Below are 16,576 nucleotides of genomic sequence, written 5' to 3'. Positions count from 1 at the left end.
ACCTGTGTAAAATGGACTTTTCAACGAGTGAGCATTAGAGAGCCACAGCCTGACATATATTCTGGCCCTGGAAATGCCAGGTAAAGCGGTCAGCAGTGAGGAGAGAGAAGGGAGATGTCAGTGGGTGATGCAGCCGGTCCCACCAGCTTGTGCTAACGGGCTGACGTGGAGGAAAGAATAACCAAGGGGCAGCCTGACTCCTTCCATCTTAGGACAAGCAGCAGTGGTCAAACTTTTTAGACCCTGTGTGGCATTCGGAAAGCTGTCCTTGACTGCAGTCAGTAGAGATGTTGGAGTCTAACCCAAGAAGCTCCTGCAAGGCACTGTTGCATTTGCGATGAAAGCATGTGGTCCTCAGAGGCCAGGGGACTCATTCATCATACTTCACACCTGGGAATTCTAGGTAAAAACAGACCAAACAAATCCACCCAAGGCCCAGAGCTACGTGCTTCCTTCCTTCATGGAGCTGGTCTCTGGGAATGCCTGGCCCAACACAGCTCATCAGGTACCTTGCTTGTGACTCTGGCTGCAAATGGCTGATCGCGGGAGTGGAAACGGATGTCCTGAAATGTCCCTGTGCACCAAGACAGGACTGCTGTCAAGGTGTGGAACGCCTTCCTTCCCTGTGGCTGCATTGAGAAGCTGGGAAGATGCATTTCTGGGGGGTGTGGGGAGCACACAACAGGAGCCAGTGCTTTTCTTGGTGTTAAATTTGCTGGAAGACAAAAAGGACAGCGTGCTTGAAATATCGATTCCTTGTGCAACATGGTTTTGATTTATTCTGAGAACACTGAGCTGACCGGGTGGTGCAGGAGTTGGGGGGCGGGGTATAGTCCTGCCTTTGTTGAGTTGCAAGCCATTCACAGTTTTTGCAGGGTTCATTGCTTCACTTCTGGCACCTCTCTTTCATTCACACATCCTCAGAGGGGCCTTTGAAACAAGCACATCTTCACCTGTTGGGGAAGTAGGTATAAAGTGCCCCCTCTGGGCTAAACCCCCTGGCACCCATGAAAGCAAAAGTAGCCTCTGCCCTCAAGCCGTCCCCAGGATAGCAAAGGCATTTATGTTCTAACATCAGTTCTCTGACACCAACAGGGTGTCCTATAAGTCACATCAATTCAGATACTAACTACCTGGAGTTGACTTAGACCCCACAGGCAGTCCCACAAGACTTCCTCCACTTCAGTCACCAGCCACAAGTGGGGTCCCCGGGCTACCCACCCTTCTAGAGCCCAGCCAACCTCGGATTTAGGGTTTTTCGTGAACCCCGTTAAGTTTGACAGTTTGTTAGAACGACTCACAGAACTCAGGAAAGCATTATGCTTATGGCTACTGATTTATTATAAAGGAAATAAATGAACACCCGGGTGAACAGCTCCATAGGATGCTGGGTGGGGTGGGGTGGACGCAGAGCTTCCGTGCCCTTGCCAGGCATGTCGGTGTATTCACTGGGCTCGCTGCGCCAGAGTTTTTATCACATTTCATCGTTACGGAGGCACGCTGTCCCCTGCTGAGATGCCCAGGGTTAGTAGGAGGACTTCAGAGATGCTCTGCGACTGCCGATGGCACCTGACACTTCCCAAGAGCTGACCACGTGCTGGGCATCGTGCTGAATGCTTTATGTGAATGAATCCATTTGGTTTCACAACAACCATGTGAACTCGGGACTTTTTTTTATATTTAACAGATGAGTGGAAACAGGCACAGCCTGTGGAAAGAATAACAGAAACTGAGTTTGTTAGAAAAAGTTTAAGGCCAAAAGCTTCTAGTCTCATCTGAGCAAATGTCTCTTTCTTTTGATTTCTGGTTGGTTTTGCTTTGGGAAATCAATCAAAAACTGCTGCAGGATATTAAGAGTAGAAGATATGTATGTAGCAATAATAAGGAGAGCCGCCTTTTGGTGGAAAAGGGGAATTTTTCATTCCCAATTCTGACCTCCAGCATCACCTGCATGTCTATTTATGAAATTATACCCCATATTTCAGTATTTATATCCCATATTTCTTTGACTTCAAATGCCATCAATTGTAAGATGCACTGTTATTTTCTGAATGATTAAAAAAAAATGCCGGTTAAACTATGACATCCCCAACTGCCTGTAAGACATCTTAATTAGTAAGGTATAAACATGTGAAAATGTGGGCATCTTCAGATGAAATGTGGTATTTGTGCACGTGTGTCAGGGCCAGGTGGAAGTCATTTTGTGGGATTCTAATGGCATCTCCATACGTCTGTCTGGGGGGAAGAGAGATGACTTTGGGTGTGTTCCTGACGGCGGCTTGGCCCAGTGTGTCCTGGGTTGCTTCTTGCCTAGTGGAAAGCCCTTTGCCTGAGGATGGCGTCTGGCCTTGTTCTGCCACAAGGCTCGGGTGTGGGCTGCAGTGTGTGTAGGAAGAGGCTGGGAGCTTCCAGGTGACACTGGTCACACTGGGCTGGCTTTTTGACCAGATTATCACTACGTAGAACATTTAGCCCCTTCCAGCTTCTTCCCAGAGTCTGTGTTTGCTATGAACATGAAGCTACAAAGAACGTGGGCTTCCGAATGAGCAAGACGGAGGGTTGTGTTTGCGCCCGTTCCCAGCTCCGGCTGAGGCTCACTTGCCCCGTCTGTCAATTGGGGGTGTTAATTCCTGCCTTCAACGTTTATGTGAAGATTAAGGAAAATTAAAATGTGAATGTTGGGAAAATATGAGGTCTTGGTTTCATTCCAGAAAGCTTTGTGACCTCTCTCTACCTGCTTAAAAGAAACCAAATCCTTTCTCTTTTAGGGGAGCTGCTTTGGCCCATGACATGGTGCCCATTAATCGTGCTTTTGTCCCACGAGCATTTTTTGTAAAAACAATAATCATTATTTCCCCTGCGCAGGGAGTGAGGGATTGCTGGCTGTTGTTCAGAATTCTCCAGCATGAATCCAGCCAAGACCTGGAAACTGGCAGGGGAAAAACATTCTCAAGACTGAGATGACTTACATTTAAAGAAAAGGACAAGTAATGCTCTGCTCAAGAATTTTGTCTGGAAAGGCCATTTAAGGCACCTCCTCTCTTCTTTTGGCTGATGGGCGGCCCTGGAATTTGCTCGTTTTCCACTGTTAGGCCATTTAAGGGCACGATGGTTGAGTCAGTGAGCAAACTTAGATCAGGCTGTTATATCAGTGCCTCATTCATTGGCAAATATTTGAGTGCCCACCTTCCAGGCAGGTGTGCTGAGGGAGAAGCTACAGCACTGAGCAAAAATATTTGTGGTTCCTGTCCTCATGGGGCTTCCTGATCCATAGGGGAGACTGCCAGCAGTCAAAGAACTGGAGAAATAAAGATGAAATTAGAACTGGGAGGCATGTCGTGAAGGTGACTATAAGGAACTTCTGGGAATCAAGTAAGAGAATTTAGTCTGGTGAGAGAGTTCAAGGAGGGCTTTTGAACAGGTGCTAGACAGGTGGGGAGGAGGGAGAGCGGCCGTGTAGGTGGGATCGAGCCAGACCCTGGAGAAGTGCCTGGGAAGTGGACAGAAGAGGGAAGGAGGCAGGGCAGAGGGTCGTGTAAGAAGCTGACCCACGCATGCCTTGCAGGACAGGCCATGTTAAGGACTTTGGACTTTTCTTGAAAGCAGTGGGAGCTACTGAAAGTGATAAGATTTACGTTTTGAAAGTAATTTGGGGCTGTTCTGGGCAAGCTGGTCCAAATGCAGCCAGGGTGGCCTCTGAGGGGCTGATGGAGCGTCCAGGTGAGCAATCAAGATGGCATAGTGAGGGTGGCAGTAGCGGAGGTGAAACAGGAGACAGAGTCAAGTCCATGTGGGAGTTGGGATGGCCAGGACCTGTGCTGAGGTCATTGGCAATGGCTGATGGGAGAGAAATGAATGGGCCTTTGTATGTGGAATCAGTGCCAGTACAACTCTGAATTTGTGGACCTAAAAAGATGACAGTATCTGAAAATCGTGGAATAATTTCTTCCATGGCTTTCTTTTTTTTTTTTCATAAATATAATTATATGTTAGTGAATTTAAGAAATAAATATTGTGTTTTTAGGTTATGATATATCCCACATGGAAATGTACTCACTATAATTATAAGCAACCTTTACAGATTATACTTATTTTAGAATACAGCAATTTGAAAGTCCTTTAATTATAACATAATATATATTTTAAATAACTTGACTAATCATAGAATAATTTAAATTTATATTTACCAGATTAATACTTGGTTCTAGTCACTTTGCTTTCCTGTGTCAGTGTGTTTTTAAAAGTCAGTGTTACTAAGTACAAGTAGATGTGTGCCTTATAACTTGTGAAAGGAAGTAAAGATACCCATTTCCCCAATTTCTTATAATTATAGGCTGGTATTGAAAGAAATTGCTACCATAACCAAACCTTCCTCCTCTGGAGTTAAGAACATGCTGACTTGGTCCGCAACCCTCCATGGTTCCTTAGTTGGAGCATCCTAGGAGAGGTTGAGAGGCTTACAGGAAGGCCTCTGGACCAGCGGCAGCCATGTGGCCTCACCCTGCGGGGCCCGGGTTGGCCAGGCTGTTTGGCAGGTTGCAGAGAAACAGGGAGTTTCATTACCAGAGGGCTTGTGTCACGTACACACTCAGTGTATGTGGATTCTGCCGCACAAGCCAGCATTGTACGTATGTACGTATGTATGTATGTATTTAAAAAAAATTTTTTTGGCCACAACACATTGCTTGCGGGATCTTAGTTCCCAGACCAGGGATTGAGCCCAGGCCCTCAGCAGTGAAAGCGTGGAGTCCTAACCACTGGACCACCAGGGAATTCCCCAGCATTTTAAAATAGAGAAAACTCTGGGACTTCCCTGGTTGTCCAGTGGTTAGGGCTCCATGCTTCCACTGCAGGGGGTCATGGGTTCAATCCCTGGTAGGGAACTAAGATCCTGCATGCCTCGCCGAGCGGCCAAAAACAAAATAGAGAAAACTCCCAATCTCAATGGGCTGGAGTGTGCCCGCCTGCCCACCCTTCATGAGGCCTGTGTCAAGAGGGAGCCCTTGCCTCCCCAAAACTTCCCCAGGAGAATGGGAGGATGCTTTGACAAATTTCTGGTCCACCAAAAACTCGTGATGCCTGTGACTCTGGGGCCAGGTCATGTGTGAGGGTGGCTCCCTGGCATCCTGGCGGAAGAAATGGAAACAACGGTAGAGAAACTGGAAGAACTAGGAGAATTATCGGAGGGTGGGAAGAGGGAGATGGTGCCTGAGGGGAAGAACGGGTGAGTGGGTCACCTTGAAAATACACTGAAACGTCTCAGAGCGAATTCTCACATCGTATAATCGGCGGATGAAATCCCTCCAGTGTGGAATTAAACATTGCGTACCGCTGCCCCCAGCATACGTTTGTGCTCCCCTGACTGGTGAGGGCTCCACGCACGGAGCACGGACGGTAATTGGATGCCGTCTACGGCTGTTTCGAGGGTGCCCTTTGACCGCCTATGGTTTTCTCCTTTTGTGCTAACTTAGAACTTAACGCCTGCCAAAAATCCAATGACTTTTGCTAGTCGGATGTTCTTGATGCCTGACTGCCTCTGCTTCCAAGGGAAGCTTTCTCATCGGCTTGTGAGAAAATACAGAATATATTTCTACAGGCGATTTTCCCTGGCCCTTTACTTTTTCCAACCAGAGAACACATCACATTTAGTGTTCTCTACAGCACTCTTAAGAGGGGTGCGTGGTGACAGGTCAGGCCCTCTCCCCGGGTGCGGGTGGAATCCAGTCCCTCTGCTTGAGGCTGCGGGCGCAGAGGAGGAGGAGAAGGGGTGCAGCATCAGAGGGTCAGGCGGTGTGGGCTCTGTCCCGACTCCAGCTGCCCCTGAATGGCCCTGAACAGTGCCTCCCCCTCTCTAGGCCTCCATCTCCTCTGACCTGGGAGCAGGTTTGCTTGGATAACCCCTAGCCCCCCTCCATTCTAACATTCTGTTTAAAACACCTGTTGAGTACTTGCTGTATACACCTACTGAACACCTGTTGAATACCTGTTGTATACACAGATGGCATTTCACTGGGGGCTGGGCTGGGAGAGTCCAAGCTTCCATCCTGAAGGAGTTTAGAAATTCTTCCTCTGGTTCAGGTGGCAGGTGAGCATGGGAGCCCAGGTTGGAAGCTCACGAGCTGGTCTCAGGGGCAGTCCCCTTCTTGTCCCCAGATCAGATTTACAGTAGCCACGCCTTCGGACACAGTGCCTGTTTGCCCATGTTTATCCATGCTTATACAGACGTCTTCTGTAAAAGGCCAGACTGTGAATCTTCTCAGTCCAAGGGCCAAACAGTATGTCACAACTACTTTACTCGGCAGTTGTGATGAGAGTGGGTATAGGCAACCTGTAAATGAATGGGCGTGTCTGTGTTCAAATAAAATTTTATAAAGACAGTTGCCTCACCAGATTCTAGAGTTGTTGATAAGTCTAGAAATGGGTGCCTCTGCATCACTGGGGTTTGTGGACGAGGCCAGATGATTCCCAGGTGTGGGCCGGGCTCAGGACCCAGGCTCCCTTCAGTCCTCCACCAGCAGAGACTTGACTACAGGTCTTTCTGTTGCTGAGCTTGTGCTACAGGAAGGGCATTCAGGACTCTCCACTAGGGAATTAAACTAACTGCCAGGGAGTCCCAGGGGGTCCCCCCCAAGCCAAGAGAGCGGATGCTTGCCACCTTTGTATCTCAGGACAGAAACGTCTGTCCACACAGAGGCCCTTTCATCCAGGATGATGCAACAAAGCCAGCTTGTGCCCATTTTTGGAAACACGCACAGGCCCTCACCTTGTTCATCCCTTAGCCTCTTCAGAGTGCGAGTCAGGAGGTTACCCCAGGAAATTTTACTTGTCATAAATAAATTAGGATAGATGTGCCCTTTGGGCATTGGAAGTTGGAAATGGCAGGCCCTAGAAGAACAGCTTCTTTAAATCCTTTCTGCGTATCAGTATATGCTTTTTAAAAGTCCCGGAAAATTGTAGTTTCCACCCCGGCAAGGACCTAAGAGAGGAGGATATTCGTTCCAGGAGCTGGTGTTTCAGCACGCCAAGCTTGGGGCTTTGTTTTGTTTGCAGGGCGAGGTGACATCCAGCCCCAGTTGGACAGCGCACTCCAAGATGTCAATGATAAGTATCTCCTGTTGGAAGAAACGGAAAAGCAGGCAGTCCGGAAGGCTTTGATTGAAGAACGCGGCCGATTCTGCACCTTCATCTCTATGCTGCGGCCCGTGATTGTGAGTTGGTGGAAAGCTCCAGAAGGCTTACACTGCCCATGTGGAGGAGGCCCTCCTTATTTATCGTGGAGGCGTCGTGTCAGGAATCGTGATGGTGGGGTCCTTTTTGTGGGTGAATAGTGGTCTGCAAGCTGCTGATAGCCACACGGCCCACCCTGTGTTCTAAGGACTGATGGCTCCACTTAGGTTTTCTCCCCGAGGCAAGAAGGCCCTGCAGAGTGGTTCTCAAAGGGTGGTCCCTGGGCCAGCAGCGGGGAACGGGTTAGAAACGCACATTCTTAGGCCCCGCCCAAACCGGTTGAATCCGCAACTCTAGGGGGGAGGACCCAGTCATCTGGTTTTAAACAAGTCCTCCAGCTGATTTTGAGACCCACTGGCCAAGCTGAATGCCAAGGAGTGACTGTGAGGTTAACATGGGAAAAGCCTCAATGCCTCAATGCAGACGTGTTTGAAGTAAATCAGCTGCATGCCTTGAGAACGCCTGCTGTTGGTCTTCTTGAAGCCAGTAGAAATGCACCAGCTCCCGTCACGCAGCCCTGGCAAAATGCCCAGATCCGAGTTGTTCCCTGAGCATAGCACTTTTCCGTGAATGGTTCTTCGCTGGGCCCACAGCCCCAGCTTGGCGCTTTGGTAGCATGAGTGACTATTTCCTCCATAGTTCCCTCTTCCTCCTTCACTTGCCTTTGATTAGGTTGGTGGAAAAAACAAGAAAGAAGGGGGCAGTTAACCTCCAGTGAGCACACGTATGCCGTCACAAAGGGTTATCAGATCTGGACCAAAATATCTCCAAGTGGTGTCATCCAGTGAAGCCGAGTGACGTAGCGGGGGAGGGCGGGCCTTGGTCCGTGGAGGGGGCTGTGCTGCAGGATCCCGTGAGAACACACAGGCAGACCGCAGGACCACCCGAGCAGGCCTGTCAGCCCCCAGACACTTCGAGAAAGGCCCACGTGTTTGCTGTGGCTTGTTCACCCCTGTCCTAGGCGCACAAGTCTCCCTATGATGTGGCTGATTTCATTTTCCTCTCCATCCCCGCCCCAAAAGGGCCGGTAATGGCTTCAGCAAAGATGTACCAGTCCCTGCCTGCCTCTTCGGAAAAGCTGAAAGTGTTAGTTTCTCTAAGAAAAACAGGTGGATCAAGATGATACAGTGAATCACTCATGATTACCGGTTGTGAATTACTTTCAGGAAGAAGAAATCTCAATGCTCGGGGAAATAACTCACCTGCAGACCATATCAGAAGATCTGAAAAGCCTGACCATGGACCCTCACAAACTGCCCTCCTCAAGTGAACAGGTAGGAGTCGAGGGGCGAGCACCTGGGAGAGCGAACCAAGGAGATAAAGGTTCAAGGTCCAGAGGGTTCCTTGTGGCAATATCTCATTTAAAATAGCCTTCGTGTTTTACATTGTGGTGCCTAGTAACCATCCTCACTAGTCATTGTAGAGCACCTACTGTGCACCAGGCTCTGCTGTAAGCTCTTTACATAGTCTTCTGCTCATCTCCACTGTTATCCCCAGTTTACAGAGGAGGACCTTGAGGCATTCAGAGATAAAATCACTTCACCAGGTTCACCTAGCTAGTTACTGGTAGAACTAGGATTTAAACCAAGCCGTCAATTTCCAGAGCCCATGCTCTTAACCAGGTGTTCACCAACCCCCTAGATGTAAACTCTCCCAGGAACATGAGGGCGGTGTATCTTGGTCATCACTGTGAATCCTCCTCACTGAATTTCTCCCATTCAGAGTAAGTAGTGCGTGAGGATTTCTCTTATGAAAAAGGTGACAACTTTTTTAATGTTGATTGATTTGGTTCACATGACATTAACACTATGTCCAGTGGGAAGAGATATATTTGGGGGGAACAGGTGATAAATCAGGTGCTGGCTTTTGCCCTTTGTGTAAAGGCAGTGGCTTTGGGAGCCAACTCAGAAGGCAGATTTGCGAGCTTGTATTTTCCATCCTATAAAATTGCTTTCATTGGACTGCAGCCTGCAGGCATTCGCTCAGTACATTTATTTATTAAGCACCTACTGTGTGAATGGAAGGTAGACCTTACACTCAAATCGCTCTTTGTCAAGTAAGGGGGACAGATGTGGAAGTAATTGTGGAAGAAATTGGTTTGTTCTTGATTCTGTCAGGTTTTTATGGTCAAATGGGGCACAGGTGACCACTGAATATCAAATGGCTAAGATGTAAGATCAACACATCTTGAAACCATTATTGTCTATGTGGTGCTATAAGCAAAAACCCCTATAAATTCTAACCTTGGGTGTAAATGGCTCTTGTAAATTGTTCATGTGTAACTAAGTTTTTCTTTTTTGTCGGATATGTCGTGGTTTTCCTTCCCCCCCCCCCCCCCATTGATTATATTTTTGCTTGTCTCAGAAAAGGGATTATGACACTGATGGATTAGTACTATGATTCTTTAATTGAAACAAAAAAAAATTCTTAACGACTGGCTTTCCTTGGATCCGCACTCCTCGATAAAGGCGGAGTTTCCACCTTATGATGGCCGTTAAGATTTGACAGATAACGTTTCCCTTCTCAGCACCTTGCTTACCCTCCTGGCTCTGTCCCCTTAGGTGATTTTGGATTTGAAAGGTTCTGATTACAGTTGGTCATACCAGACTCCACCCTCTTCTCCCAGCACCACCATGTCCCGCAAATCAAGCGTCTGCAGGTAAGTGAAGCCGGGCTGGGCAGCTGCTTTGGGGACAACGGCATTTTTCTTTACACTAACTGTGAGCATTGGAGCCAGTCATCGGCTGTAAAATAACTCATTTTAAACAGGAAGTGGTAATCAGGTGAAAGGATCCCATCATGATTTTGGTCTCACTCTTTAGTCTCGGGATTAATTTTGGGTCAGAAGGAAAACCCCATCAGGTCTTAGACCAGTGGACTCAGCTTTCTCTCTGTGTTCGTTGTACGGATTTTCCCATTTTATGATTTCACATTGGAGTTTCCTGTTAAGCCGAGAAAAAGCCACGTGGGCTGTGAAAGGGCGAACAGAGGTTGCTTCTTGTGCAGACTCATCTCGCCACGGCCAGGACAAACGAAGGCTGTAACGGTGGCTCGTGCCCACATTTGCCCCCTAATTTTAGTCTCAGGGCTTCATAAAGTGAATAGAATTCTTGATGTTAACCACTGCCACCACCACCGTCTCTGCTCTGTTAGGTACCATCGTTACCTAGTGACTCAGTGCGAGTCCGTTGGAACAGTTCTGCCATTGGCAGCACTGTTTTCTGGCAGTTTTCTGTTCAAGACCATTCTTGGCTTGCTGACCGCCAAGTTTATTCTCTTCCCGTAGAGAGGAAACATCCTCTTGCACCGCTTCTTTCTTGGTACCCTCCACCTGCTAATCGTTTCCTTTGACTTTTCAAAGCCAAATGAATTTCCACTTCCTGTGAATTAGCATTGAGAGTAAAGAGCAGGATGGATCTGCTGAATCTGTGTCTGGTAATACCTCTCTACACAGGTGTGTGTTTCATTTCATAGTTGAGCTTGTGCAATGTACACGGAGCAGGAAGTTCAGACTTAAGATGCCCCCCATCCTGACATTCTGCCACCTGAAGATGGTGGTTTCTTGTCGTCTTTTGTGGGCTGTGTGTTCGTGTGTATGACACATCTATTTAAGTTTTTTATTGAGGATGGTTTTTGTTTGTTTGGTAACCAAGGAAACTTTATCTCAGTTAGTGTAAAACAAAGCCGCATGAGTATCTTTTCTTTCTATAGTTTTAGATTCAATAGAAAATCATGAAGCGTGGACACCACCAGCTCTGAGCTTGCTGCGGTAGAGTTGCAATGAGCTTTGTTGTCAGTCTCCAAATGCCCTCTTCTGGCTGACTAGGGGGAGAAGCAAATATCAGGATAATTATTCCTGGCAGCAATGGTTTCCTCCAGCACACTCCCCTATATCTGTCAGAACATTCTCACCTAGTAATTCTGGCGTAGAACAGTCACACAGCCCTTGACTACCTTATTAGCTGTCAGAGTTTGTGCAATTTGACAAGAATCTTGCGGGGTTAGGAGCAGAAACCACAAACATTCTAATCCTGGGCTGGGTTGTTTATTTCACACTTTCTGATGCTTCTGCAGCTGTCCTTTATAGTCAGCCCTGCTTGTTTCAACCACGAGACTTCTGAGTTTCATAATCTGAGTGGTAGGACAGAGTGTCGGACATATTTCTTACAACTGGAAATGGAATACAGACAGAACACCAGTGGGCAAGTGTCTTTTTCCGACATCCTGTTTACTGTTCCATCCTGGAAGCAAACATCTTAGGTTGATGACCTTTAGTCCCTGAAAGCTGCCTGCCTCTTGCCAGGTGTTCTGTTTGCCTGGCCCACAGATATTTTAAGGGAGAAACACCTGTGCTCAGGGTCAGGCCATTCATTAAAGCACCAACTTTGTAAATTAAATGTAAAACACATGGGCACAAACACAGTCGATTTGCTGATGTTCTGTAGTGGGAACTTGAACAAGGTCACTTAGGATGAAATCACCTTGAGGAGTCTCTTGGTGCAAAGTGATGCTTGGCTGGGTTGACCTTGGTCTTCTGGACCCAGATGGTTCATCTAAGGGAGACACTTGGGTGTTCTAACCAGGTCATGCTGAAGCCTTGAGGTCTTGGCTTCAGGGTCCTGGTTTTGGCTTCAGGGTCACGGTTTTTGCGAGCAGATGAGATAAGCTCTTTTCATACCGCAGACATCAGGTCTCCTGGCTTTGGTGATAGGTGACACGGCAGAGCTAGGCCGCACTTGACTCTTTAGAATCACAGGCCTCCATCCTAAGGACACCTCGTTGTGCAGTCGGAGAACTGAGTCTCCGTGGGTGGTTTCCCTGCTTCGCTCACGTGAAAAAAAACTTTTGTTTACTTGCTTAATGATTGGGTGTTTTGAAAACACGTCTCACCATTTGCGCTGCTTCTTGGGCCAGGGGGCTGACTGCATGATGTCCTTCTCCCCTGTCACCCTGTGTCGTCTGTCCCCCTCCCCCCGCTGCCCCTGCAGCAGCCTGAACAGTGTCAACAGCAGCGACTCGCGGTCCAGCGGCTCCCACGGCTCCCACTCGCACTCGCCCAGCTCCCACTACCGCTACCGCGGCTCCAACCTGGCCCAGCAGGCGCCTGTGCGGCTGTCCAGCGTGTCCTCCCACGACTCAGGGTTCATCTCCCAGGACGCCTTCCAGTCCAAGTCTCCATCCCCCATGCCACCGGAGGCCCCCAACCAGGTAAGGGTGCCCTTGGCTCCGGGAGCAGCCGTCACAGCTGGGCCCCAGACCACCCTCAACGGCTGGAACCAGAAAGGGACTTGGGCTTGCACAGACCGCTGTGTGCTGACACGGGAAACCTTCTGGATTCATTTCTCATCTTTAGATGAGTTGATCCCCTAAAGGGAGAGATACTGTAAGCGGGGATTAAAGCTTACGACCATCATGCTCGCCATGGTCGAGTCACCGCATTGATTTGGGGAGTTTTCACACCTACCCAGGCTAAAGAGGTTTGGCCACTCCCTGGCACACCTGTAAGTGCCGGGAATAGCACAGTGTAGTAATTAATGGGCATTTGCACTTGGGGATGGAGATTGTGTCGATAAACAGTGCCTTGGAGCCCTGCCTTGGCACTCTCAGCTTCCTCTTATCAATTCGTGTTGAGAATGAGAAAGCATCTTCAGAGCCTGTGCAGATGATTCTGTTGGCACCTTGCTCATGGGAGAAGGGGAGGTGTTGAGTCTCTTCGACCACAGTTGGGTTAGATGTGCTAGACACCAGCCCAATGGATCCAGCAGAGCAGAAGACAGGAGCTGGCATCAGAACACCCTTCACCCGCTCTCCTCTGTCCTCTGTTCGTGCCAGTGGGCTGGCCTCTAACTTCCCAGCACCATCTGCTGGGGAGCATGGTGGCTCTGAGCCTGTTGTGCACATTTTGAGGCCAGCCACGGCCTTGGGTCCAAGGTCCTTTGGGTTCAGAAGGTCATGTGCTTGTCTTGTTCATCCAGGTATCCAATTTGCCTGACAGTCATTGAATATCTCCTGTGTGCCAGGCGCCATCCTAGGAGCTCCTGCCTTTGTTATCTGTGTAGTCCTGCCAACAACCACACGGAGTGTTGTTCTCCCTGTTTTGTTGTGGAAACGGAGGCTCAGAGATGTAAAGCAGTTTGCCCGAGTGGCACAGTTATGTGACCTATAGGTTGGGGATCTGGAACCAGGGTTTCTGGCAACTGGTCCAGCGCCCTCTCTGCACCACCCTGGGCCATAAGGTGCCCCTGGGAAGCACTCCATGTAGAGGAAGCATCTGAGGTGTTTTGGGAGCCTAGGTCACTCACCTGACGTGTCTGACATTGGTGAACCCAGAGCCGCTCAGCTCGGTGCTCCCTTTGGCGTGTTACAGCCGTCCCTGGGGACTGTGGCCTCTCTCTGTCTTCCTGGGGTCGAGACTCACTTTCGAGCAGAAACGTTTGGAGCCAGGAGCTGCAGCTTTAAGTCCTGATGTGCTTGCCTCAGCTGGGGTGCTTTGGCTCCGTCTCTAAGAGGTCACTACGCGTCCCATGTCTGTCCCCACCATGTGTGGCGCTAAACTGCACCTGCGTGTCTTGTGAGCAGAGAGTGAGAGTGGTTGGAGGGGGAGCAGGGATTTGCAATTTCTCAAAGGCTTCTCTAATGTGCACCGTCATTCTGTGTGTGTTTTTAATCAACTGACACAATAACAAAGTATTGTGTGCTGATACCCCTTTCTAAAAACAGAGGCTGTGTGCTCCAGCCTTGCTGTGCGTGTGTGGATCAGACTGAGTGAAGCGAGGTTTCTGCCTCTAGTAACATCGAGGGAAGCAGAAGGCAGCTTGTTGGGATTTAGTTAAATCTGAAAGCCTGTGCCTAAGGCATGCTTGGCTAGCAGCTCTAGGGTAGTTTTAATAAACTCAGGGCTGCTGCAAAATTTAATGGAGAATTCTATTTTTTAAAAAAGGCATTAAGCTACTTCTAGGGCAGAGGGGAAATTTAAGGAAATTGTACACATCACACAGGCCAGAGGGTACGATCTCCTGGAGGAAGTAGTGTTGTTGTGTTACCTTTATTTGGGAGGAAGGGCGCACATGTCCGTAAGGGGGGAGGTCCGGTCCCTCAGGGACATGCGTGGAAGTGAATGCCGCGTGGCAGATGTGTTCAGAATTCTCCCATTTTCCTCCACTGTGTTCTTTTCAAATTGTGCCACGTGTGCCCAGGAGTAATGGGACCATGTCTGCAGTGAGGCTTCCGCTTAGAACCATTCCCTCCATCAAGGCAAGGGGTTCTTCAGAAAAAAAATGAGCAGAAGTCAAAAGAAATATGAACCTGCAGTCCTGCGGTGATTTACTGGTTCTTTTCTCAAATTGAACATATTTAAGTGAGAGGAACCAAAATAAATAGTCCTGGTAAATTAACAATGATAGCCGATTCTTATTTACAGTTGATTAAGCACTATATGCATAGATACACACAATCTCATTTAATCTTCATCTGATAGATATTATTGATCCCTATTCTAAAGATGAAAAGAAAATTGAGGTTTAGAGAGATTTAGCTCATGGTTCCTAGACTGGGAAGTGACAGAAAACGTCAATCCAAACCTTCAGACTTCAGATCCTGGACTGCTAACCCGACGCTGAGCTGGGGAAGAGGCCAGGACCTCCCCCGTGTGGCCTGGCCTGGTTTGGGCTCCTGGGAGCCACATGCATTGTGGAATGCTTTTTCAGTTCCTTGCTCTTGCAGAATGGGAGGCTAAAGAGCTGTCCTTTTGTAAGAACCTTTCTTTGGTGGGTGAAACACGGATCTGGCCTCCTTGCCAGGGAGCACAGGGACACGTCCAGGGAAATAGTAGAGAAGGCTCAGAGTTGCTTATACAAGTGGGATGAGATTGCAGTTACCAGTGAAGAAAACTTAACGCAAACACCTGGGTGAGCCCAAAGCACTACCCCAGTGGGCCCAGTTACATGGAAGAGATGGTGATTGTCACTCATCCACTCAGCACTGTTAAGCACCTGCCACGTGTCAGGACAGGACCAGAACGTCGAGATGTAGTGATGAACTAACAGGCAGTCTCTGCCTCTGCTGAAGGTTAGGAGCTGGGTTGCAGGTTCCCTGGCCGACGCTAGGAGACTGGCAGGGACTGGAGGTTTAATAAAATCAGCCCGAAGAGATGTTTTCCTAAGCCAGGCCTCCTTTCTGTGATGTCCCAGATCTCGCCAGAATGCCTCATCCCTCAGTACGATGGCCACTGGAAACATTGCCCTAACTATTTGGCTTCACTGCCCCAAACCTCAAAATCATTCCCCAGGCAGAGAGACCTAAAATCATGTCTTGTGAAGATGCAGCTTCGTAGCTGGAAACCACCCCTTAGGGATCCAGAGGCTGCGTGGGATGAAGGGAGAGAGTCCAGGAATTAGAGCCATTCTAGGCAGATGTGGAGCAAAGACCCAAGGTGGGGGTCAGTCCTCATGCAGTAATGCCGGGGCACCTGAGAGATGTAAAAAGCATGGCATCCCTTGGGCCCTGGGCCTGTGGCGCAGGAAGAAATGCCCTAGAGAACACAGGAAGTCCAGCACCTTGACCACACTCCCCTGTGCCAGGCACACACACAGACGGCGGGGTCCTGGGGGCCTTACAGGTCTGGCAGGTCAGGGTCTCACTGGGTCTCACGCTTCATTTCCAGGGCTTGGAAACCTCTGTGTGGGTGCAGCTTTGGGGAAAAAATAATCCTAACCCTCTGCTTCTCTCATCCTTCCCTCTTCTGTATACATGTCTGTCTCTCTCTCTCTGTGCGTGCCTTCCCCCGCCCCCCGCCCTCCCCCCATCTTTTTGTTTTTTATGATTTTTCTTTTTTGGTGCTGTGTGGTCCCCTCGTGTGGTCCCGCCCCTGCTGCAGAACTCGTCCAGCTCGGCCTCCTCCGAAGCCTCGGAAACCTGCCAGTCAGTGAGCGAGTGCAGCTCGCCCACCTCGGTCAGCTCAGGCTCCACCATGGGCGCCTGGGCGTCCACGGAGAAGGTGACCGGCTGGGGTCTCAGCCTCTCCCCCCTCCCCTGCCAGCTGCTCCCCGCACAGTCGCAGGAGCCCGGAAACTCAGAATCTCCACCAAGAGCAGCCCCTCTTGGGGATAGAGGGAGGGACAGGACCGAGGGCTTTTTCCAGAATGGGTGCCTGGCTCCTGAGCAGTGACCTTGCGGTCGTCCAGAGGGAGAGGAAGGGGTATGGGGAACTCGGAGGTGTGAAGGCTTCTTCCCAGAACATGGCTAGTCATCCGTCTTCCCCCTTCCCCTCGCCTGCACCCCACCCGCCGTGGCCTCCTCGTCACCATGCCCGTGGATGTGACATTTCACTGCGTCAGAGGCTGTGTGCTTT

General features: G+C 49.3%; 1 protein-coding gene across 13 annotated transcripts in view; it reads left to right on the top strand.

Moving 5' to 3' along the window:
* Nucleotides 1-16,576, top strand: part of MTSS1 (MTSS I-BAR domain containing 1) — a 157,188-nt gene that overhangs the window by 133,729 nt on the left and 6,883 nt on the right. For 7 of the 13 annotated variants that reach the window (XM_057736153.1, XM_057736160.1, XM_057736155.1 and 4 more), the window contains 5 exons: nucleotides 7,051-7,208; nucleotides 8,394-8,501; nucleotides 9,789-9,886; nucleotides 12,216-12,435; nucleotides 16,103-16,222. In XM_057736153.1, the coding sequence (XP_057592136.1) occupies nucleotides 7,051-7,208; nucleotides 8,394-8,501; nucleotides 9,789-9,886; nucleotides 12,216-12,435; nucleotides 16,103-16,222 (704 nt within the window). The remainder of the gene's footprint in view (nucleotides 1-7,050; nucleotides 7,209-8,393; nucleotides 8,502-9,788; nucleotides 9,887-12,215; nucleotides 12,436-16,102; nucleotides 16,223-16,576) is intronic. The other 6 variants (XM_057736165.1, XM_057736164.1, XM_057736163.1 and 3 more) reach the window with 1 other exon arrangement.

Source organism: Hippopotamus amphibius, chromosome 5 (assembly GCF_030028045.1).
Source record: "Hippopotamus amphibius kiboko isolate mHipAmp2 chromosome 5, mHipAmp2.hap2, whole genome shotgun sequence".
Taxonomy (NCBI): domain Eukaryota; kingdom Metazoa; phylum Chordata; class Mammalia; order Artiodactyla; family Hippopotamidae; genus Hippopotamus; species Hippopotamus amphibius.
Note: the sequence above shows the minus strand (reverse complement) of the source record. Positions and strands in the feature narration are given on the sequence as shown.